The sequence below is a fragment of the Agelaius phoeniceus genome, chromosome 24 (genome assembly GCF_051311805.1).
Source record: "Agelaius phoeniceus isolate bAgePho1 chromosome 24, bAgePho1.hap1, whole genome shotgun sequence".
NCBI classification, from domain to species: Eukaryota; Metazoa; Chordata; class Aves; order Passeriformes; family Icteridae; genus Agelaius; species Agelaius phoeniceus.
In genome coordinates this window covers 6297059-6321334 of record NC_135288.1, presented here as the reverse complement: position 1 = coordinate 6321334, position 24276 = coordinate 6297059, and the positions used below count along the sequence as shown (strand labels likewise).

General features: G+C 48.2%; 3 protein-coding genes across 14 annotated transcripts in view; 1 reads left to right on the top strand and 2 right to left on the bottom strand.

Moving 5' to 3' along the window:
* The window catches only part of GNB1 (G protein subunit beta 1), a 43118-nt gene extending 41714 nt beyond the window's left edge, over positions 1-1404 (bottom strand). For all 4 annotated transcript variants that reach the window (XM_054647781.2, XM_054647779.2, XM_054647774.2 and 1 more), the window contains exon 1: positions 1260-1404. The gene's annotated coding sequence lies outside the window, so the exon portion shown is untranslated. The remainder of the gene's footprint in view (positions 1-1259) is intronic.
* Positions 918-22345, top strand: LOC143695680 (uncharacterized). Of its 9 annotated transcripts, XR_013185144.1 has the most exons (4): positions 918-956; positions 2727-2820; positions 9653-9704; positions 21913-22345. XR_013185144.1 is itself a non-coding variant. In XM_077190395.1 (3 exons), the coding sequence occupies exon 1, from the start codon at positions 1025-1027 to the stop codon at positions 1997-1999; it is 975 nt and encodes a 324-aa protein (XP_077046510.1). In that variant the 5' UTR covers positions 1010-1024; the 3' UTR covers positions 2000-2820; positions 9653-9704; positions 21913-22335. The 9 variants fall into 9 exon arrangements, 5 of the variants coding, with proteins under 5 accessions (XP_077046510.1, XP_077046508.1, XP_077046511.1 ...); XR_013185143.1 differs by lacking the exon at positions 9653-9704; XR_013185141.1 differs by lacking the exons at positions 9653-9704; positions 21913-22345 and adding an exon at positions 5145-7280.
* On the bottom strand, positions 16761-22009 carry TMEM52 (transmembrane protein 52). The gene is made up of 4 exons (XM_054648044.2): positions 21885-22009; positions 21091-21135; positions 19711-19880; positions 16761-18760 (listed from the first exon to the last, which is right to left on the bottom strand). Exons 2-4 carry the CDS (start codon positions 21120-21122, stop codon positions 18450-18452), a joined length of 513 nt encoding a protein of 170 aa, XP_054504019.2. The 5' UTR covers positions 21123-21135; positions 21885-22009; the 3' UTR covers positions 16761-18449.
* Positions 22346-24276: the final 1931 nt, after the last annotated feature.

Sequence of the window (24276 nt, the reverse complement as noted above, 5' to 3'; positions counted from 1 at the left end):
TAGAAAGGATGCCTGGTTTAAAAACGAGTCCCAGCCATGACTTTGTTAGAGAATAATGAAATATCACATTCGTTAAAATTTCAGTTCATCTTCAGGAATGATAAATTGACATCTTACAACAACCTCTACATCATTCTGATTTTCTTCTGGACAAGATTTTTTCGTTAATAAAACGCTTTATCTCTTTCATATTTACATGCAAGGCTTTACACATCCTCGTTCCCTACAAAGCTGTAGGATTAAAAACCCTACACGTTCAATATCCCTTGCGTGGATAAAAAAAAAAAAAAATAACGCTCAAATCCTTTCGATAAAAAGCTCAGAATTGAAGCAATATTTTAAACAACATTCGCAAGGAGAAAACTCCATCTTTCTATTGTAGCAAACACCCTCCATGATCTTCGTTATCGCTGCTACGGGCACACAAAAATATGCAGCACCGTAATACATGGGGGAACAAATATGCGGTTTGAATCCATGCTCGGTTCCGGTTCTAACGAGAACAAAACCTTCCCTACCCCTCCCTCGCCCAGCACACCCAGCATGAGCCCCATCTGCGAGCCCTCGGCTGGCTGGGGGTGCTGCAAGCAGCCTTACCCTGTTTGTCTCACCCCCGGCTCCTCTTAATCAGTTTTCCACCATTACAGCAGCCACACCATTGCCTTTTTTTTTTTTTTTTCCTCCTTCCCCTTGAATATTTCTCTCCAAATATTCCCTCTGCCGGCTGGATCGCTCGGGAACTCGCCTTTTGTGGTTTAAGACAAGACCCCCAAAGCGTCTAGCAGGGACCACTACAGCGTAATTATAATTAAAAATGGAACCCCGCAAGATCCGAGGTCTCCTCCCTTTTCGCCTGGAAGCCTTCGAGAGGGAATCAGTCCCACCCCCACCTTTTTCCCCTCCTCCTCCAGCTACAAACACACTTCTTTTTTAGGGGAAGCTGGAGCCCCGAGGAGGTGGGAAGCGCGGGGGAGGGGGGCTATTTCCAACCCCGCCATACCGGGGGTCGCCGAGAACGGGGGCGATGAGGAGGCGGCGGCCCGGAGGGCCCCCGGTGCGGCGGCGGAAGGGGAGGACAAGGGAGGAAAGGAGAGGGAAAGGAGAAGTGCGGCAGGAGGAGGAAGCGCGGGGGAGGAGAAGGAGCGGGGCTGAGGGGGAGCCGAGGGAAGATGGCCCCGGGGTGGGGCCGGCCGGGGCTCGGCGGGCGGGAAACGCGTTCGGAGGGACCCCCGCCCTCCCCGCACCCCTCACACGGTTACCTGCCCTCCCGGCCGCTGCTCATGAACCGGGCCGGTCCGTCCGCCGCCCGCGGTCCTGCCCGCGTCCCGCCGGCCTGGGGAGGGAAGGGGGGCGGAGGAGGAGGAGGAGGCGGCGGAGGAGGAGCGGGGGAGCCGCCCGCGATGCGCCCGGCGGGTCCCGGGGAAGGCGGCAGAGCCGAGCGGGAAGGAGGGATCCGCGGGGGAGGGGGTGTCGCTGGGTCTCGACTCCTCCTCAGCCCGCTCAGCTCCCCGCAGCCATCGGGCAGCGGCAGCCTGGGCGCGGCGAACCTCCCTCCTTCCCCTCCTCCCTCCGCCCCGCCCGTGCTGCCCGCCCGGGAAACCCCGGCTCGGCTCCCACCCCGCCCCGGCCCGCCGCCCCGCGCGGCCCCGCCGCTCCCCGCCGACCCTCACCGGAGGCTCCGCCGCCCCGGCCGCCGCGAGCCTCACCGGAGGCTCCGCCGCCTCCACCGGGCACCCGCCCAGCGCGGCCGGGAGGGAGGGCGGGCGGTGCGCGCGACCGGGAGGCTCGCGGTGCGCGCTCCCGCGCGGGCAACGCCCTTCGGCCCCTTACGCTGGCGGCGGCCGCGCGCTTCCCGCCTCCCGCCCGCGCTCCCGCGCGCTCCCTCCCCTCAGCGAACAAAGGGCGAGGGCGGGCGGGGAGATCGCAGCCGCCCCGCCGGCCCTGCAGGCCGAAAACAAGTCTGAAAAAGCCGCATGGGAACAAAAAGGCACGAAACTGAAGCCACAAATGGTGTTTAAGCTCAGGGCTGGGATAGGCAGAGGCTCCACACCGCGTTAAATGGGAGTGCTCCGGGCTGCCGAGCGGGAAAGGCCACAGGCCTTAAAACGCTGCTCACAAGAGGCTGGCAAGCGATAAAAATCTTCGTATCATCGTGTGAGGAAAGACTGCGGGAGCTGGGCCTGCTTAGTCTGGGAAGACTGAGGAGGGATCTCGTTAATGAATAAAAATATCTCCGAGGGGTGTCAGGGGATGGTGCCAGGCTCTTCAGCGGTGCCCAGCCACAGGACGGGCAGCAATGGCTGCGAACGAAACCAGAAGTTCCTCCTCGGCATGAGGAAGAATCTCTTTCCATGAGGGTGGCAGGGAGCAGCTGTGTGCGGGGTGTCCCTTTCTGGAGCCATCCCAAACATATCTTGACACTATTCCTATTTCTGCTCCAGGTGACCCTGCCTTGGCCGGGGTGATCTCCAGAGAGCCCTTCCAGCCCTCACAAATCTGTGATTCAGTGATCTTTCCCTCAGGAACTCGACAAACAGCAATTCTGTAGCTTAGAACTTCTTTTTTTTTCCAGCTTTGGTTATAAAGGTAATCACACAGCCAAAGTTTCCAGAGCATTCTATTCATGCTCTCACAGCATCCATCACTGATCTGGAAGGGTTTGCATGAAAGAGAAAGTAAGAAAAAAAACATAAGGAAGCATAAAATTTGCAATTTCTGTCTTGCAGATGGGACCTCACATAAACCAGGCAGGAGACATGCAATCAAAATGGAATAATTTCCCACCAGAACTGATACTGAAACCCTAATTAATATTGAGAAGTAAGTAGAGATACACGATTGTGTCACTTTTCTTCCTATCACAGGTCTAAATCTGGGGGTTTTCCCAAATATTTGTTTATACCTTGCTAAAAGGTGAGGTTACTTGGCAACCAAAACAGGTTTATAGTAAAAGTAAAACAACCCACAGCATTATAGCCAATTTTCAATTAAAACCTATCCAGCACGAATACACTGTAAGAAAATAAACAAAAGACCCCACAACACACAAAACCCCCACAAACACAACAAAAAACAACCAAAAAAAGGTTAATGAGGCCAATATTCCTTCTGCAAACTCTTCCCCCAGTAGATTCTTGCTTCCCTACAATTTAAACCAGTGTTCCTTCTGTCATGCCTTCTGAAGAGAGGTGTGGTTACCTTTCATTAGTGAAAGAAAGAGCAGGTTTGCCATTTAAACTGTAGGAAAGTGGATTGGCTATTCTTCAGGTTGTCTGTTATGAAAAACTATTAGATCCTGGTGTGGTTAAGCCTTTGATTTATAATGATCAAATGTTTGTTTTTAAATAACTTTTATGATGCATTAACACTTTAATTCATCACCTTGTGATTTACAAATAACAAAATAAGAAATTTACTGAAATTAAAATAAATTATTCTCGAATTACTGTCCCAAATTGCTAATATTCTTTCCAGTAGCCATGGGGAAATTTCTGTTCCACCCCTGAAATGTGGACAGGAATGTGAAAATCTGTGGAACCACATTGGGTGCAGATGGGGATGTCAGTGTTCCTGAGGCTAGAGATTCATCCAGCATCCCCATCTGGAAAATACTGATTTAATCTGAGTGCTTAAGAAACACCACAAGTTTATTAGATATTTGCAAAGTTGCAAACAGATTTCAAAAGCAGTTAAACACAATATTTTAGTCATTAAATGTAAGTGAGATTTATAGTAGGCAAGTTGCATGTTGCTTTTTAAATTTTTTTTAGTTAGAGATTGCTTTTAGGCTTAGCAGAGATTAAAACATCCTTATGGAAATATTCCATTTATGTGGAAAAGAATGACCACTTAGTACATTAGGCAAAAAAAAAGTACCATACATAAAAGGTTAAAAAAAAGTCTTTGTTTTACAAAGGAAAAATTCTCAATCTTAGGAGATTTTGTGGAAAATTTTCAGCTAGCACTGGATCATACAGAAAAAAATCTGTGTAATGGACAAAAATAACATTCTGAGATTGATAGCAAATAGTAAATCACATTCTGCTTCTTTGAGAAAATAGCTGGATTGAGATTTTGTTATTGGACTCGAACAGTTGCACTGTGAATTAATTATGTCATAAATTACATAATTACAACTGATACCATTTTAAACCAATGCATGCCCTTTTCCCATTGCACATCCTTATCATACAGATTCTGCTTTTCCTCCTTTGATTTCTCTTACATGCTTTAGCAGTGGTGCAATTCTAAGAACTGAACATGGTTTGGATTTTTTTAAATAAAATACACATTCAGATCTTACCCCCTCCTAAGAAGCTCTGTTTTGTTTCCAGCATTCTAATTTTTAAAGCCTGGAGGTTTTATAATCTGAGGAACCCCTCATTGCTGTGTGCAACAAGGTGATTTATGCTGTCCTTACATGATCCTGTGCTGGAAGCTGCTGCACAGGCATTCTCTCTATTTTTTAAATTTATTTTTCATTTTTAATCCTAATTTTTTGCACAGATCCATGAACTGCCATAGTTTGCACTGCTCAGTGGATGAATGTGCAAATCACCAGAATTAAGTGGACTTAGCAGATACAAGTTTATCTCTTTCTATACACTGCAAAAATATTGTTTAAAACTCAAAATTTCCCTGAAAACATCTGGGAATACTTGAAGATCTGGGATGGATAATTAATAAAACAAATGTTAATGGTTTTGATTAGTGCACTTGGAAGTGCCAGTTGTGGTCCTGGGTTAGAGCTACAGAAATCCTCTCAGTGGAAAGGTTGCTCCACACTTCTCCATTGCAAAATCTCTGGCACCTTTTTCTCAATCAGCTGCCATTAACCCCTTTGTAGGGAGCATCCTGAGTTGGGTGAAGCTTTGGGCAGTTTCACTGCTTAAAGTAATTGATTTTTGCATACAAATACCATGGTTATAATCGAAATTTACCTGTTGTTATTGTATGATTGTTATGGTAAATCAAGGTGCCCCTAGGCTCTGACAGAATAACTCTCACCAAACAGGGATAAATGATGCTTTCTACAACAAGGTGAAAAATCAGCACTTCTCAAAGCTGCAAAGCTCCTCAGGTGGTGTAAGATTATTGTTGAAGTAATAAATAATTGTGATTTGCCTCCTTTTGTGTTACCTCAGGTAAGTGTTGTGAACAGCCTGGCTCAGAACTCCACTCATGTTCCAGAACCACAGCATTGCCCATCCCAGAGCACCTGGGCTGCCTTGGGATGCTCTGGGGGCTGCCTTGGGTGCATTCTGGGAGCCCTGCAGGGAGCCAAGGGGACACTCCCGTGACTCTGAACTGCTTTGAAGTTCTCCATTTGCTCCCTAAAGAAAAGCAGAACTCTCATTTCTCCTGACATTGCACCAAAATTAAAGGAAGCTTATACAATGTCTGAACTTCTGCTGTGCTTCAGCCCTGAGTCTATTCAAAACTCCTGGGTTTTACTATTGTTTTATTTTTTAAAACCTAATTCAGAGCACTTCCAACCTGCTGTTATTTGCCACTTCTTTAACAATTGGATGACAATCATCACTGCTACCTTCTGAGGAAGGACCCAGGTAGCAGAATATCAAGATCATTCATTAGAGAAAATAAATAAGTAAAAGCAAACTGAATAGAAATCCTCAGTGGGGCCAGGCAGAGCAAAAAGTAGGAGTAGCTCAGTCTCCTTAGTTACATTCTGCATTCTCACAGTTTCTTTCAGTTTCCCTATTATTATGGAACAAAAGAGTTATTTTAAACACTTCTGAGAACATGGCATAAAATTAGCAAAAGTGTGTTAGTCTGCAGAGAATATAATTGACAAGGATTTAAGGTAAGGAGAGCTGGTTCTGAGGGTCTTTGTGTCAAACAGCACAGTCCATCCACTGAGTTTGTAACTGATACAGCCAAGGAATTCCTGGATTCCACTTTGGGTGAGGGGCAGGATGGGATATGTGTGAGATGGGTCAGGGAGAGTTAATTCAGAATTTTTGAGAGACTTTGGAAGTCACTTCAAAATCCTCTGGAAAAATCCATTGCAGTGGAAGGGAAGTAGCAGAGCTGTGAAAAGCCAGGGCTTTCCTGGGTGTGTTCCTGGCAGTGTTATAATCATGGCTCTTACAAGATTGTCTGGGAATATTTTGTCCTCAGCAGAGGCAGAATTGGAGCAGGACACACTGGGCTTCATGTCCTTAAGAAGGCATTAGCTCCAGTCCTGTTTTCTCACAAATTCTAATCTGCTTTTCTCACAAATTATGGCTGGAGGTGCTTTCATTTCCAGGGAAAACCTTGCTCCTGTTCCTTTGCCACAGGTACCTCTCACTTCAAAAACAATACAAATTTAATCCTGGTTCCTATCTTTGGCAGAACTTGTAGCATTTTCCAAAGCCACAAAAATACAAATATTGTTGTCTTAGACTTAGGAAGCTGATGCAGAGTGATGTGAAATTCTTCAGCCACCAACACCCAGCACTTGATGGACAGAAGGGAGAGGAAATGTTGGGGTTGCTTGAACCTGGATCTCCTGTTCCTCACAGTCAGCACCTGATTTTATACTGTGATACAATCCTACAGTGACTCAAATACAGAATTTTATAATCTAATTATCTAATTTATAATCTTGTAATTTTATAATCTATTTAATGTAGATACTTGTTCAACAAAACCCAAAACTCCTCTGCTGGGAGTGCTCTGTTCTGAACTTTTCTTTTTTTTCATCTTCCAACTTAGAAGCATAAACAGGTGTCTCAAGCTTGGTCTGAGCATGGTATACACTTACCAAACACCAATTCTCCTTTTTTTTTCATTCTATTTAAACAAATCCATCTTGAGAAAGACAAAAGAATAGCTTTGATTGTATTTTCCCTAGAATCAGAAATGTATCAGAGCTCTTTGCCATGGGCTGGGGATATTCTGCTTTTCCTTTGTACTCAGGTATTTATTATGAGTTTCCATTTTTGCTGTACCTTTAAACTTGCAAGCTGTAGCTTGGCTTTTAAAAGTCCTTTGTTGCTCTTGGAAAATAATATAAAAGCAACAAAGGGAATGGTTATAATCATCTTAGAAATGAGATTGTGCACTGTGTGTTTACACACATCCATAAACACACCCAATAATTGCACACATGCAGGCCTTCCTTTAAGTAGGGAACACTTGGGCTGCACGAAGGCTGATCAAGCAGTTTGAGTAAAAGCTTAAAGCCTCACATTTCTCCATTTAAATCCTCACATTTCTCCATTTAAATCCTCACATTTCTCCATTTAAATCCTCATATTTCCCCATTTAAATCCTCATATTTCCCCATTTAAAGGGACTTTCCTCAAGGGCTTCATTGAGCAGCAAACAGAAAAACAACTGGGACCCAGGAGATGCTGAGAGTTTGGAACCCACATTGAGAACTCAGCCTGGCTGCTGAACTTTCCATGATGCCAGGCACACCAGGCCTGTGGTGAAGTTTGAAATGCCCTCAGAGACAAGAAGGATTTGCTCACCTTGTGTGTGTCAGATTCCCTGGGGCTTCCATGCCTCCCTCCAGCCTTGGAGGAGCAGTGTGGGCAAGGGGCCCAGCTCTGTGTCCTGAGGGAGCTGCTGCCAACCAGGTCTGCTCTCCCCAAGGGCCTCAACTGCAGCTGAAGGAGAACTTCAGGGCTCCTGCAAGATTCCAGAATCCAGAAAACAAAAATGCAGCTGTAAAACAAAAATATTCATGGTCAGGGGACTTGACCGCTGTCCTTGGAGAATCCCTGGGAAGTCAATTGGAAAGTTCAGTAGGCATTAATTGAATTGCAATAGGGAATGAGTAGGTTCAGTGATGGTTACATCCCATACTCCAAAAAAAGGTATTTATTTGGGAAAATGTATTTGGGAAAAAAGTAAAACACAGTTCAGTTGCTGCTCAGAATGAAAGAACTTAAAGCCAAATTCTGCTCATGTCCTTTGAGTGAGAGTCTGGGCTGGATTCTAAATGTACAAAAAAGAGAATTTTCCTGTGACCTGGGGGATCTGTTCCAGTAAATATCTCAAATCTCACAGCATTTGTCAGCAATTCTGTGAATGCCTTCCTTGGGAGAACCTGTTACAGAGAATGTGCTTATAAAATTCATTTTTCCAAGCAGCAAAACAAAACTTTATATAAAATGTGACATCTCTGTAGCCACTGCTCAAGAGAACTGACAAAGTACAAGCAGCCAACACAGTTGGATTTTCAGAGGCTGAACGAATGGATGTTTTAGTAAATAAACAGCACATGAAATTTCGTTTTTATACAAAGACAATTACATATAGTGGAAAAAATAAGCCCCTCTACATGTATAGTTTTGCTTAGTCAAGCCAAAATATTTACTGAAGAAATAATTTTGATGGGAAATATTTTTATAAACCTTAAAACACAAGCAAGTCTGGACTAAGAGGTTGCAAAGGGTCAAGAAATACATTAAAAAATAGATACTCAAAGTAACATAAACCACCTCCTTTCCCCAGTGATAACATTATCATGAACTAGGAAGAAAACCCATAAAACCCCAGTGTTCTCTAGAAACCTTTAACTTTTTACTCACTGAACAATCCAGTGTCAGACCTGAGCATCAAACCTGCTTGTAGGTGATTATTGTGTGTTGAGAGGTGATGCTTGATTAAAGACATTTTCACTCAAGAGCTGTCACAGCTGGAATTCAGCTCTTCCATTTCTGGTGCTGTTGTGCCAATCCCATAAAGCAGAAAGGTCATTGGGCTTTTGTGGTTTCTGCCACGCTGCTGCCAGTAGGGATTTGCATCAGATTTTTTTTTAATTTTATTTTGTAAATTTTATATTTGCAGCAGAAAAATCTGGATTTCACGTTAGGAGTTCTAGACTGCAAGTAATTTAAATTCCCCACTTAGCTCTTGGGAACATCCTAGCAAAGATCCAGCATTATCAATGTACTGTCCAGCATTAACTGAAATAGGCAAAAAGACAATTTTGGGTAAATGGACTTACAGCAGGATTTCAAATCTCTTCTATTACTGGGTAGTACTGCAAAGAATAGTTTTGTTTCCTTTGAATTTAATATTTAAAAATAATGGAATGGTTTCAATTCTTCACATTTCCACCTTTTATTTATTTTTCCCCTATGGATTATGGTCTACCATCATAGCATACCTACAAATAATTTAGTTTATAAGGGGTTCAGAAAGAACACCTTGGAGAAAAAACAAACCATGAAAAACAGTTCAGATCAGTACCACCTTCCAGTATTAGAAATATAATACCCAAATGTACTTCTTACTATTTAAAACATGTTTAGAGTTCCATTTATTTTTATGATCAGATGAGTCAATCTCCATTTTTTCTTCTCCCTATAGTTCCATATTGGGGTTTAAATCCTTGTAACAAATGCAATACGAATAAAGATGAATGACATTTTCAGTACTTTTAATAAAACCTCTTTCCAGTGCCAAAATTAATGTTGGAGTCAAAGCTAAAGGCACTCTGTGGTTTCCTGATGTGCACCAGTCAGCAGAAATGCACCCGAGCCAGCGTCCCCCTTTGGCTCTGGAACTGCTGCTGCTCCTGTTTATTATTTATTATTTATTATTTATTATTTATTATTTATTATTTATTATTTATTATTTATTATTTATTATTTATTATTTATTATTTATTATTATCTCTCACTCTGAGCAGCTGATGGGACTGAAACCCAAGGACTCTTCTGTGTGCTTGGATGGAATAGCAGGTGAGGCGTGGGATGTAACCCCTTCCTGCCCAGTGCCCAGTGCCCAGTGCCACAGCACTGAGGTGACTCCTGTCTCTGATGGCACTGGGGTGACTGTCCTGTGTGTGTGATGGCACTGAGGTGACTGTCCTGTCTGTGCTGGCACTGAGGTGACTGTCCTGTGTGTGTGATGGCACTGAGGTGACTGTCCTGTGTGTGTGATGGCACTGAGGTGACTGTCCTGTGTGTGATGGCACTGAGGTGACTGTCCTGTGTCTGTGCTGGCACTGAGGTGACTGTCCTGTGTGTGTGATGGCACTGAGGTGACTGTCCTGTCTCTGATGGCACTGAGGTCACTGTCCTGTCTGTGATGGCACTGAGGTGACTGTCCTGTGTGTGTGATGGCACTGAGGTGACTGTCCTGTGTCTCTGATGGCACTGAGGTCACTGTCCTGTGTGTGTGATGGCACTGAGGTGACTGTCCTGTGTCTCTGATGGCACTGGGGTCACTGTCCTGTGTCTCTCATGGCTCTGTGTGCAGGTACCAAGCCCAGCTCAGCAGCTGAGGACATTTGGGGTTCGGTGTTGTCCCCCAGAGCCCCTGGGCTGTGCTGCCTCCCCTGACCCCTGGAGCTGCAGGTTTGCCCTCAGACTCCAGCTCTGCTCTGCTGGGAGTTTGCACTGGCCAGGCCAGGGTGAGTTCCCCGCTGTTCTGCATCTGAGGAGGTGGAGGAAGGAAATCTGGAGAGGAAGCTGAACTGAACTTCCTGTGCCAGAGATTTTCTACTGGAGCCTTCCCTGAATTCGAGAATATGCAGCCACAGCTTTAGGTGTGGATCTCTAGAACTCAGACATGCAGATTTGAAGAGAGCCCTTTCTACATCCACACCTGTGCTTTGGGGCTCGTGTCATAAAGAACAATCTGACTGAGTTTTGGACCTAGCAGTTGCCTCTTCCATCCCCCACCCCATCTCCAGATGGATGAGAAACTCCTTTTATTTTAGTTTCATTTCTCTGAATGCTTTCTCAGACTCGGAGGAGCCAGTTTGGGATCAGGATTAAGCACAGATCCATGGGTAAGTGACTGCACAGAGTTACAAAGGGAAGAGGCACCAAGGAGCCAAAAGGAGCAGGGGGCAGGAAGAAGGGCTGTGTGTCACAGCCATCAGCTGATTAGACACGTGTACACACTTGCACTTTCATGATTTATAGTTGTAAATGGATGAAGAAGTGACCAAAGTAATTCCATAGATGCTCTAATTATCCTGATTTTGTTGTGCTAATTACATTAATGTGTGTTACCTGGTATCTTGAACATTGATTAAATCTTGGAGATTTTGGGGTGTAGGATTTGTACCTAGAATAGTGGGATATGTTGGGAAATGAAGAGGTAGGAATCAGTGAGAAACTTTGAATTTTCATTACAATTATTCTGGCACAGCACTGAGCAGTGGGTTTGCAGCATCTCTAGCTACAATTCCCTTAAGATTTTTCATCAATAATCATTTTGATTAAAACCTGGGGGAGCAAGGCCAAGCTCTGATGAAACATGGTTTTGTTGTTGGTGGCAATGTGATGAACTAGAGAAAGGGAGGGAAATCTCTCTTCCTTCTCTGGCCTGGAAAAGCATTATTCCTTGTGTTCCTTTTTTAAATCCAGGCAATTTCCTGTGCTTCTGAAGCGTGGTCTCCCAAAGGAGGGGGATTTCTGTGGCACCTCCCACCCCAAAGCAGGAGGAAGGTCGCGTTCCTTTCCCTGTTCCAGCAGCTCAGGCACCTGTGATTAAACACTTGGTGCAGAGCAGAGAGGGGAGATTCACCTTGCTCTGGGTTCACCTTGGCTCTCCCTTCCCGTGGGGCCACGCTGGGGTGGCCATGAGGTGTCACAGCTGTGGTGTCACAGCCTGGCTGTGGGAGGTGATGCCATGGCAGGGACAGCACCCACGGGGACTTCACGCTCTGCTTTCTGCAGCTCCTCAGTGCACAGGCAGGAGAAATCCCTTAAACAGCGCCCGGGGATCCAGGGGAAATTCCTGGGTGATTTGGACAAGCTGGAGAAAAGATGGAGTTAAATATTTGGATGGTGAAGGCATCGAAGCTGACGTGTGAGGGGAGGATGAGCAAGCTGGGAGTCTTTGGCCTCAGGATGAGGTGATGCAGGAGGGATCTGTAAATGTGTATAAACACCTGGGGGAGAGGATGGAGAACACAGAGGCAGACTTTTCTCACTTGGCACCAGCTTGCACTGTAAGAAGCAATAGGAACAATCCCAAATACAGGAAATTCCACTCCAACAAGACAAAATTTCCTATTTTCACTGTAAGAGGGGTCGGACAGTAGAACAGGCTGCCCAGAGGGGCAGTGAGTTCTGCATCCTTGGAGAATCCAGAGCCACAGTGGGCAGGGCCCAGGGAGCAGCAGGGCTGGACCAGGGGATGTCCAAAGGTCCCTTCCACCCTCTGGATCCTAGAATTGTTTACCCAGGGAAAACAGAGGCAGAGACATTGAAACCTATTGAGATGCCCAGGATATCTGTGGTAGAGCTGGAGTCTGTCCCACTCCAGGCTGTTTCTTGATTGAGAGATAACCCTACTCATTATCACCGATTTTTTTCCTCATTATTACAGTGCAAAATAACCAAATATACTCTTTTTTATTTCCCAGATGGCCCAAGCCATTTCAATTTCCGTGTTTTACAGCAGGTACTGTGGGCCTTTTATCAAGAGGAGAAAGTCTATATGCGAAATAAGTAAGGAATAAAAACATCCCCCGTTTTTTTCCTCCCAACAACCGCAGTAAATGGAATCGCTGCTCTGTGCCTTGGCCTTGCAGCCTGCCCAGCCGACCTTCAGCGGGGCCGCTCCGGCTCACTTCCCCCATCTGCTGGGAGCCGGCAGCGCAGCCAAGGGCGGGGGAGACCTCTCCAGACACCCCCGAGTGCTTTGTGTTATTTTTGTGTTGTTTTTATGGCCGTCTGCTTTGCGGGCCAATCACCGCTCCATTGCCTGCAGGTGCCCTTTCGTGCGGGGCAGAGCCGCTTCTGCCCCCAGCACAGCGCCCGGCCTGGCGCAGCTCTCGGGGAGGGTTTTGGGCACAGAAACCTTTCCGGCCCCGGGGCGCTGAGCAAACCTTGCCCATCTCCCCCCTCATTGGGAATGTTGGGAGGAGGCGCCTCAAGCCCAGGGGCTGTTTCTAAACCTCACCCTTTGCCCCAGTTTCTTCTCCAGATTCGCCCCTTAAGAGGGGGAGGGAGTGGGATTTGAGGATTTTTCCTGCTCTTCATGTCCCACACAAAGTTCATCATGCTCTGACTGTACCTGTATTTCACTGTGACAGCGCAGCCCACGCTCAGCGTATTCATCCTCCAATTCTGTGCAAGAAAAGGCAGAGCTGAGTCCCTGTTCTACAGACCAGTGTCAGGGGGGAGTCTGTGGCAGAAAAGTCACCAAAAGGGTTCCCAGGTCAGTGCTTGGACCTTGGGACTGCACTTCCTCACTTGTTGGAGGAAGTAGTTATGCCATAAACTCCTAGCATGGAGAGAAAAAACAATGCACAAAGAAGAGTTCAACATCAGGCTCTTCTCTTTTGTTTCGTTTTTGAGCTACTTGGGAAAGCAGGGGGGAAAAAGAGTAAAAATTAAGCACTTTAATACAGATTCAGGTTTGCAGATTCATTTCTAGGTTTGAAATAGAAATTGATTTTCTCCTTTCTCTGTGTGCCCAAGGTGAGCGTTGTTATTTAAAAAAAAATTGAAATATATGTGGAAGTCTGCATTCTTTTCTACAGCCCCCTTTTTCCTTCCAGGAAGATAAAAAGAGCAGCTCTGGCATTTTATATTCTAAATTTTGACCGACCAGAACAAAATATTTTCCCAGCAATGTGGGTTTGCACCTAAACCTTTTTTGTGCATTGAGTTTGACCTTAGGATGTAGAATTTCATAAAACATTTATTGTCTTCTCCAGTTTTTAGAGCACAATTCCCCTGTGATACTTTTGTTTTCATCATCTGCTCTGAGAAGGATTCCAAGGCTTCTCTCACAGTTTGTATTTTAATTGTGGGTGAAGGAAAGAACCTCTGCTACTTGCAGCAAATTAGGCAGTGTCTCCCTAAGCAAAAGGAGTTCTAACAGGTAAAGAGGATCAGGATCAGAACCAGGAGGCAGCCAGGAGTGACCATGAGGAGTGGTTGTGGCAGAGATATTTTGTTCCATCAGTGAGCAGGTTTTGCAGTGTCCCACTCATCCATCCTGGCAGCAGCAGTGATCCTCTTCCCTCAGTGATCCTCTCCCTCAGTGATCCCCTTCCCTCAGTGATCCCTCAGTGATCCTCTTCCCTCAGTGATCCCTCAGTGATCCTCTTCTCTCAGTCATCCTCTTCCCTCAGTGATCCTTTCCCCTCAGTGATCCCCTTCCCTCAGTGATCCTCTTCCCTCAGTGATCCTCTCCCTCAGTGATCCCCTTCCCTCAGTCATCCTTTCCCTCAGTGATCCTTTTCCCTCAGTGATCCCTCAGTGATCCTTTCCCCTCAGTGATCCTCTTCCCTCAGTGATCCTTTCCCTCAGTGATCCTCTTCCCTCAGTGATCCCCTTCCCTCAGTGATCCCTCAGTGATCCCCTTCCCCTCAGTGATCCCCTTCCCCTCAGTGATCCCTCAGTGATCCCCTTCCCTCAGTCATCCCCTTCCCTCAGTCATCCCCTTCCCCTCAGTGATCCCTCAGTGATCCTTTCCCCTCAGTGATCCCCTTCCCTCAGTGATCCCTCAGTGATCCTTTCCCCTCAGTGATCCCCTTCCCTCAGTGATCCTTTTCCCTCAGTGATCCCCTTCCCTCAGTGATCCTTTTCCCTCAGTGATCCCCTTCCCTCAGTGATCCCTCAGTGATCTTTTCCCCTCAGTGATCCTTTTCCCTCAGTGATCCCCTTCCCTCAGTGATCCCTCAGTGATCTTTTCCCCTCAGTGATCCTTTCCCCTCAGTGATCCTCTTCCCTCAGTGATCCTTTTCCCTCAGTGATCCTTTCCCCTCAGTCATCCCCTTCCCTCAGTGATCCTCTTCCCTCAGTGATCCTTTCCCCTCAGTGATCCTTTCCCCTCAGTGATCCTTTCCCCTCAAAAAACTGCAGCTGATAAAGACAAAATGAGGTAGAAAACAAAGCAACAAAACCTGAGCTGTTTGAGGCAGACAAAGGCAACTGCAAGGCAAACAAAGAAATGGTTTTTCCTCAATCCAGCCCCCACTGATGGCTCAGTCTGGATGCTGCAGGTTTACCACTAAATACTCTCCAAAGATTCTAATGCATCAATTATCAAAGCCAGTCTAGAGCTACCACTTTACTGATATTGTTAACGAGCTTGGCTATAAAGGGATTTGCAGCCTGAGTTTCATGACAGAGCCAAGGTATAATTTGCTCTGGGCTATAAAGCCCATGAATTATTGAGAAAATTTACTTCCATGGCTGCATTTTCTTTCTGAGCACAAGTGCTCGTGCTGAGTGCATTGTGAGAGCAGGGACAGTGATGGAGGCTCCAGCCTCAGCAGTCCATCTCCCCAGCACAGCCAGCAAAGAACAGCAGAAAACAACTGACAAAATGATCATTCTGAACAAATGAGAGAAGAAAAATTGCATGCTGAACAGTGCCAAGCTGAAATCACAATTAAAAATGCACTTTGGTAATTACAGAGAGGGGCTTTTCCCTTAGAGATGTCACAAAGCTTGTGTGGATATAATCAGACTTGAATAGATCCAGTGATGGTGACAAATCAGAATTCTGAGATCCTGCATCAGGCCAAGCCTTTCCCCTGCTGTGGGACCAACCTCCCCCCCTTTTTAGGTGTTCTTTTTAGGATTGGTTTCTTCTGGAAGTGAAGCCTTGGAATCACAAATTCCCAATCCATGTCCTCCTTCCCCTCCTTCCACTCTGCACACCCAACCAATAACTTCTGAATCCACTGACAAATTTCAAGCAAAGTGATAGAGAATTGTAGCTTTCAAAAATGTGAAGTTCTACCTGTTCTGTGAAACAGAAGCTGTAGTGAGAGATCATCACAGATGGTGGCCAGAGATGAGGGATCTCTCCAAGCTTCCATTGCAGGGCGACTCCAGCATGGCGCCACCCTGGAGAAGTCTCAAGAAAGACCTCAATAATTTCCTAACTATGAAGGTTACCCACAAACTGAGCTGCTTTTGTGTGCAGAGGGAAGTCTGTGTTCCTGAGGGCTGACTGGGGCATAGCTGCTGTTAACAATTTCTGAATTAATGAGCTACATTACAAGGCAACAGCCTGGGCAAAACACAAGATTTCCCCACCAGATTATGCCCTTATTCCTAGGAACCCACAGGCATTTGGGGTTTTGCATCTCCTGTGACCAACAGAACGGAGCTGGCAGTCCCGTGGCACCAGGGCCAGGGCAGGGATTTGGAGCCTGGCGGTTCCCCTGCCCCGATCCCTTCCCCTGCAGGCACAGGAGCACCAGGGCAGGGCAGGGCAGGGAATTGGAGCCTGGCGGTTCCCCTGCCCCGATCCCTTCCCCTGCCCCGATCCCGTCCCCTGCAGGCACAGGAGCACCAGGGCAGGGCAGGGATTTGGAGCCTGGCGGTTCCCCTGCCCCGATCCCGTCCCCTGCCCCGATCCCGTCCCCTGCAGGCACAGGAGCACCAGGGCAGGGCAGGGAATTGGAGCCTGGCGGTTCCCCTGCCCCGATCCCTTCCCCTGCAGGCACAGGAGCACCAGGGCAGGGCAGGGCAGGGATTTGGAGCCTGGCGGTTCCCCTGCCCCGATCCCGTCCCCTGCAGGCACAGGAGCAGGCAGGCACTGCCCTCTTGTGTCAGTCACGGTTCTCACTCGCCCGGTTTTGCATTCCCGGCGCTCAGCCATTTCCCTCCAGCACTAATTCCTTCTTCGGAGGGGCAGAGGCTTCGTTCTGAGTCCGATGGAAAAGTTTCAATAAATAAAAATACATCAGCTGCGTTTATGGCTTGGAGACATCCAGAGCTGGGCATATATTGCCCTTCCAGGCAGACACATCCAGAGTTACCCTGGCTTATGCCCAGCCTCCATCTTGACACAGATAAGGAAAGCAGAGGAAAGAATAAAACAGCAGAAATATAATGAAGGATGACAGAGAGGAGACACAAGAGAAGCAGATTTGTTGCACCAGTCAGCCCTCATAGTAAGTTACAAGCAAGTTAAATATAGAACTGACCCTTCCCTGGGGAGCCAGACTCATGGACAGCTCACACATGACTCTGCAGCAGCATCTCGGGCCTGTGGCTGGCAGAGATCCTCATCTTTAAATCATTAGTGCTCATTTCCAGGGCCGTGCTTGCAGTAATGGTTGTCAGAGAACAACAGTCTTGTAAAAGCTGTGCAGGCTTTTGTGCCCAGCACTTCTACTGCCTGTTAATGACAGACACCAAATTTATGCTACATTCAGTAACAGCAGCGAGTGCTCAGGCTTTGCTTGCTGCTCTTACCCAGAGCAATGAGCCACCCTGGCAATTGCTCATGTTCCTAAAGCAGCCAGATTAGCACCTTGCTGAAGTGGATTCAAAGAAAATCACTGCTCAGGAGTGGACAAAATTTGGACCATTTGGAATATGGCAGAGCAAGGGAAAAAGCTGGCATTAAAACCCTGCCTCTGGAGCCCATATTTTTGTCTGGGCTGCTACTGCTGTAATCAGCTCCAAGCTCCCAGTTCTAAAATGATGCCCAGCAGTTATCCCTCTATCAGTACTTCACAAAGAACCATCCCTAAGAGCATTTTCTTTGAACTTTTGCCCAGCCTGTCCTGTGGGATTTGTATCTCTGACTTACTCTGGATGGCTCAGCACAGGCATGTTTTGTGTCACCTGCTCATTCCTGAGCTTGTCCATGTGCTGAACTGGTAAAAGCTGCCAGGAACCTGGGATTTCTCTTTCCTGTGCTGCCTGAGATTCTGACACCTGAGCAGATAACAAAATATAAATGTACCTTTGAAACATTTGATGAATATTTGAAACACATCAATAATACTGAACCATGTGTGCAGGTGTCTCTTTGGAATTAATGTGGAAAAATTAAATAGCAAAGGGAACCACCCACAAGGCAACACATCTTGAGAATAGAAATGGAAAGATTTATAGAACCTCAAAACCAATCCCTTGGGGTCCCATGACCACCAGCAGCACAGGAGTGTCTGTGTCTCATGTGCCTCATTCCCTTTGTGCAGCTGGGAACCAACACAAAGCTCTTCCCTCCATGTTCTCCTGTCCTGGCATCTTCCTGCTCCTGGAGGAACATGGGCAGCACTTTGTCCTCAGCAGCTTCCTGGGCACTTGGTGTTCTCAAAGGAAGAGAAACCACAGAGGCTGTTCAGTGTCACTTGCTGGGATTCCCCCTTCCACTCCAGCTTGGGAAACTTCTGTTCTAGTACAGCAGCTTCCTGTCTCTGCTGTTCTGAGTGCGTATTCCCAAGCTGGCAAAACTCTCCTAACCTTTTTTATTGCTGGACACAAGGAACAATTTTTTTATCAGAAGATGAACAAGCATTCATGTCCCACTTTTACAGGCATTTTTAAACTGATGCCCTTTTACCTCATTTCATATCCTTGAAGAAGCTTTACCAGGGGATTACAGCAGTCACAGAAAACATTTCTTCTGACAGATCATTACAAGGGCATGAGAAGAAATATCTTTCCATCATAACCTACTTAGAAACCCAAACTCTTCATGTCTTCTTTAACTCTTACAGTCCTTCCCTTACTTTTCTCAGTTCAGTTCCCATCTGAACTGAGTCACACCTGTGGCTGTTCTTTTGTGGCATCTTCTGAACCTTCTGAATTTGCCTGTGTTGCTGGATCTCTGCTGATTGTGTCAGGTGGGGACTGGCTGGGATTCAGCCCACGTGGTGTCACCTGTTCAGGGATGTCATCAAGTTTCTGGTTTGTCCGTGCCACTTGCTTTCCCATTTGAACAGCTTCATCATAGGAAGGTGGCAGGTCCATGGCATAGAGGCTGTAAGCTGGAGGGGACACAGTGTTCTTATCCATATCCACAAATACCAAGGGAATCTGGACACTTGGAGGGTACTGCCATGAGCTGTATGCTGGGAAGAAAAAGAATTAAAAATAAAAATTAAACACCTGCATGGGACACTGATATATAAAGGGCTAATTCTGCTTTTTACCAGGAAATTACAGACTTTTGTGTATTCAGAATGAATGCACTGTATACTGAAGCTGTCCATAGGGTCACTCCTGGTCTTCAGTGTCACACTGTCACCCTGATCCCCCCCTTCACCTCTTGTGCCCACCCTGTGGGGCTGGAATTTGTTCTGGGAGCTCACTGGGAATTGCTGTTCCTGCAGGGCTGGACACAGCTCCAGGCACAGGCTGAGGAGCTGAGGAGCACGGGCTGAGGAGCTGAGGAGCACGGGCTGAGGAGCACAGGGTGAGGAGCACGGGGTGAGGAGCTCGGGCTGAGGAGCTGAGGAGCACGGGCTGAGGAGCTGAGGAGCACGGGCTGAGGAGCACAGGGTGAGGAGCACGGGGTGAGGAGCTCGGGCTGAGGAGCTGAGGAGCACGGGCTGAGGAGCTGAGGAGCACGGGCTGAGGAGCACAGGGTGAGGAGCACGGGGTGAGGAGCACGGGGTGAGGAGCACGGGGTGAGGAGCACGGGGTGAGGAGCACGGGGTGAGGAGCACGGGGTGAGGAGCACGGGGTGAGGAGCACGGGGTGAGGAGCACGGGGTGAGGAGCACGGGGTGAGGAGCTCGGGCTGAGGAGCACAGGGTGAGGAGCACAGGGTGAGGAGCACAGGGTGAGGAGCACAGGGTGAGGAGCTCAGGGTGAGGAGCACGGGCTGAGGAGCTCAGGGTGAGGAGCACGGGCTGAGGAGCTCAGGGTGAGGAGCACAGGGTGAGGAGCTCAGGGTGAGGAGCACGGGCTGAGGAGCTCAGGGTGAGGAGCACGGGCTGAGGAGCACGGGCTGAGGAGCTGAGGAGCTCAGGGTGAGGAGCACGGGCTGAGGAGCTCAGGGTGACTGCCAGGATACTCACAGGTCACTGTGCTGTGGGCAGTGCTGTCACTGTCAATGCCAATCACCGTCAGGTCACAGGGGTGCCGGGGGAAGGGCTCCACTGGGAGCCTTTTCTTCCTGCAGCAGAACTTGACACAGCTCACTGAGACCCCACAGAGCAGGAGCAGGGACACCAGCAGCAAGATCAGCCTGAAAGAGGGAGGGGGAACAGCTCCAGTGCACTGCTTGTGTTTTACTGCTTCTAAACCACAATATCAGTTCACCCCAAATGGTCAGAGAGCAGGCCAAGCCTCCTTGCTTCACTTGTGAATGGGGCTGGATCCTGGGTTAGAAACTTGGATTACAAACACTCAGTCACGAGCTGAAGAATTACTGCCCAGCAGTACAGCCCCTTCTGGCTCACAGGTGCTGAAACATTTCACAATTTTGGGTTATTTTCAACTTCTGTGCAGGGAGAAGGGCTCTGCTTTCCACAGCAAGAGAGGGTTTGTACTTGGAGGGAAGTACAAACACAAACTTTCACAAGTCTAGGGGCTCTCTTTATAAACCAGCATGGAAATTATATTAAATTATATTTATGCCTTGAAAACACAATTCTATCTCTAGCTATTGCTTAAGGAAGTTTATCATTTAACAATTTACAATGTACTTAGACTGATATACCTGTGTTTCAGGTTCTCCTCTCCACTAAAACTCCACCTTCCCACCTCTCAGATTCTCAATCCAACTCCCTCTTTTCCTGGAGGCTTTTAGAAGCCTTCTCAATCTATTTTTGGTAACTGTGTCTTTTTAAACAGCTCTGTGTATCAACCAAAACTGCTTCAGGCTGAAGGAGGTGAAGCAATCAACTCCCTCTGTGTGCTCAAAGCCAATGCATGGACAGAATGCCAACCATGGAAACAGTGTCAGGGCACCTGTACCAGGTGTGAGGGAGGAGATGAATCCTGTTGGGAATCCCCCCTCCGGTCCCAGTTTGCCCCTCCCAGCAGGCTGTGCTCACTCTGTGCCCAGCAGAGGGGACAGTCCCTGTCCCTTGTCCCTGTCCCATAGAAGGGAGTGAGCCCTGGATGGGGCAGGGCCAGGGCCCAGCAAATCCCTGCTGAGGCTGCCCTGTGGGAAGAGCCAATGGCCAGCAAGGCTCTGGCTGTTTAGGAAAACCAAACAAGCCCTGGAGTTCAACTCCAGAGCACTCAGAAGGGAAAGATGACACAGCCCTCAGTGAATGCTGGTCCCCACCTGACACCCAATCTCCCCTGGCCTCATCCAGTCCACTCCTCTGGAAACAGAGAAACCCTTCCCTGATCCTGCCTGGGAGAAGCCTTTGCACTGCCCAGCTCCAAGTGCTGCTCATAAAAACCTCCAAATGGCTCTGGGTTAGGAAGATTGAAAGCCAACTTACCAGACATACCACAGACTTGTCCAATCAGACATGTTCTGAGGGCATCTGTGAAGGAAGGCAGATGATTCACTGATTTAAACAGTGCAGGTATGACAGGGAATGCACTTCCCTGGGGTGGGAAAGGGAAAGCATTCAGTGAGAGTATGGAGCAAAACCACCTTAGATTGTTCTTCATGGTTGTACCATTACTCCAGATGAGGACATGCAAACAATCCCACTGTAAAAGTTGCTTCTGAGTCAATAAATCTTTTTCTTGAGTGGTGCTTTACTCTTGCTTGGGGGAGAGAATGACTTGTGCAGGATTCCCAAAAAGCCAAATCAGTGTTATTTAAAGGTAACTGAGATGAGGTGCCTCATACCTGGGGCCTGTCTGAAATGCTGGTCTGGACAAGTGTCCCCCAGATATTTTAAAGTTACTTTTTCCATAGCTCCAGTGCAGGCAGAAATTGCTTTTTTCAGCTCTGGTGCAGCACAAAGGAGGAGAACAGCTCCTGTGCCATTTCAGCAGGGTTGTGTGTGCCGAACCTCCTGCAATGGATTTGTGTGACAGAACGGTGGCTCTGACCACAGCACAGCCTCTGCAAACTGCAAACCAGGGACACCTGGGCATCGTCTTGGGAGAGAACCGTTCAGTCCACAGAGCAAGGGCAGCCAAGTGAATTTAAAAGTCGCTGACTGTCTTAGAGATCAAAAAAGAAGCTGTAAGGGATGGCCATGAGCAAGTCACCGTTCTGGTGTGGGAATGTCACTTGGTCACGGTGGGAAAGGCTCGGGAACAGGCAGCGGTTACTCACCGGGCAGAGCTGTCACGCTTGTTCCCAGAGCAGAGCGATGCCCGGGGAAGGCAGAGCCCGCGGTGGATCAGCAGGTGCCGGAGGAGAAGGGCCCGTCCCTGCTGCCTGTGCCGGAGGAGAAGGGCCCGTCCCTGCTGCCTGTGCCCGAGGCTCCCGAGGCGGGCGAGCGTCCGTGAGCCCCGGGAGCCGCTTCAAGGACACGCGGCCGGCGCTGAAAGGGGACACCGAGCCCTGGGGCCGGCCCGTGCTGGGCAGCGCAATAAATAAACCGGCATCAGCCCGGGGGGGCAGAGCCGGGCGGGCAGGACTGAGCAGCTCCGGGCAGCCCCGGGCAGCACCGCCCCGCCTGCGGGAGGGGTCGGGGCCGGGCGGGGCAGAGCGGCCCGGATACCCCGGAGTGCCCCTGGCCCTGCCCCTGTCCATGTCCCTGCCCCTATTCCTGCCCCTGTCCCCCCCTATCCCTACCTCTGCCCCTGTCCCTGCCCCTGCCCCGGTCCCTATCCCTGCCCCTGTCCCTGTCCCTGCCCCTGTCCCTGTCCCTGTCTCTGCCCCTGTCCCATCCCCTGTCCCGGTCCCTGTCCCTGCCCAGCCCGGGATGGCAGGGCGGGGCTACAGGGGACAGAGCTCCGCTTGCAGAGCTTTCCCCGGAGCGCTTCAGGGCTGCACCAGATGCTCTCACCAGACCAGAACCCATCAAGTGTGCGGCCCCTGGACACACCCTGAGCCTCTGCTGCGTCAGAGGGACTTGAAGGAGAAATAAAAGAATGAGAAACCTGGTATGAAATATATGAGTCAGAAACAAATGTTTAGAAGAGCAGATAATTTCCCCTTCTAAAACCAGCCTTGTTAAAGCAGATGAAACACGACTGAAAAGGTACTGACGGCCCTTCAGGATTGCTGTGCTCCAGGCTATTTAACTGTGTCCCACGTTTCAAATGTAGAAATTCCTTATCTCCACCCATGAGCCTTTGTTGAGTTCTCCTCCCTGTCCAGCTGAGGAGGGCAGCAATGGAGTGGCTTTGGTGGCACCTGGGGTCCTGTCAGGGCCAGCCCAGCACAATCCATGGGGAGCCCAATGCACACAATGCCTGGGAAGCACCAGGTGATGTTCCCTACTTTGGATTCCTAGAACTGAAGGCCGGTGGTTCCAGGCTCAGCAATGGCATGTGACAAAGTGACTGCAGTGTTTTCCTCCAGCACTGCTCAGGGTCATGGGGCCATTGCTCATTTAGGGAAACCTGCGCTCATACGTGTGAGGAAATAGCTGAAGTCACTTCTGGAGAAGCAGGACATGAATTAATAAATGTGTGTGACACCAGTGCTTACTCTCTCACTCTGCTTTACAAATGAGCTGGGCTTGCCCTGAAGGATTATTAAGATCATACGTGGGGGTGTGAATTGCTCATTAAACCAGAACTGCATCAGTGCCATGAAGTTCATGTTCACTTTTAGATCCAAATCTGAAAGCACGAGTTTGTATCCAGGAACCCAAGAGTGGTCACAGTTGCAAAACTCAGTTTGAAAGCAGAATGGTCACAAGTGCAGATAGAAGAGCAGAAAAAGTCAACTTCCAGATAATGAAGAAATACTTCTGAGGTCACATTTTCCATATTGTCCTCACAACAACAGCTCCATTCCTATTGGAGTCTTGTGATATGGGAACAGAAACAGCAGGTTCCATGTTTTAATGCCCAGTGTGGATAACCCACTCTGGAAGCCCAGAATTGAACAGGGTTGGTGCCTTTCCAAGAGCTGAACTTGCAGGAGCTGTGCTGAGCTGTGCTGGGCACTGGGAGGTGGCACTGATCCATGCCAGGAGAACACACCAGCACTCCCTGTGTGCTCAGGGAATTCCCTACAGACCCACTCACTACTCCTGGATCAGCTCCATGTGTCTGAGTTACCAGGGAATTGTTTCCATCTTCAGCTGTCCCAGTCAATTTTCTGTTCATTGGAAAAACATCAAGAAGCCATTGCACATAACACACATTGTACATGAGAATTGTGTGGGCAGGAGGAGCATCCTCACAGAATTCCTACATTTTCAGTAAGCTGAAGGTGTGCATCTCTGACCATTGCAGGTTTGCATCATGACAATTGTTACTGTGGCAGCTGCCAATGGAATGGCAGTGAAACATCCAGGGTTACATTGTGCAGACACAGGAACTGCTCCTGCTTTTGAAACTGTAGTGGTGTCCCAGGTGAGGCAGCACAGCCAGCACACGTTCCCAAGGGCTCTGCTTTTCCACAGCAGACAATTTGTTTTCCCTTCCACATCATTCTGTGTCTCATTGCCTGGGTGCTGCCCCAGGTGAGAGCTGGCACTGCACACTCTGTGTCCCCAAAGAACAAAGCAACCCAAGAGAGGGAAACCCAATCCTGAGCAGCCATT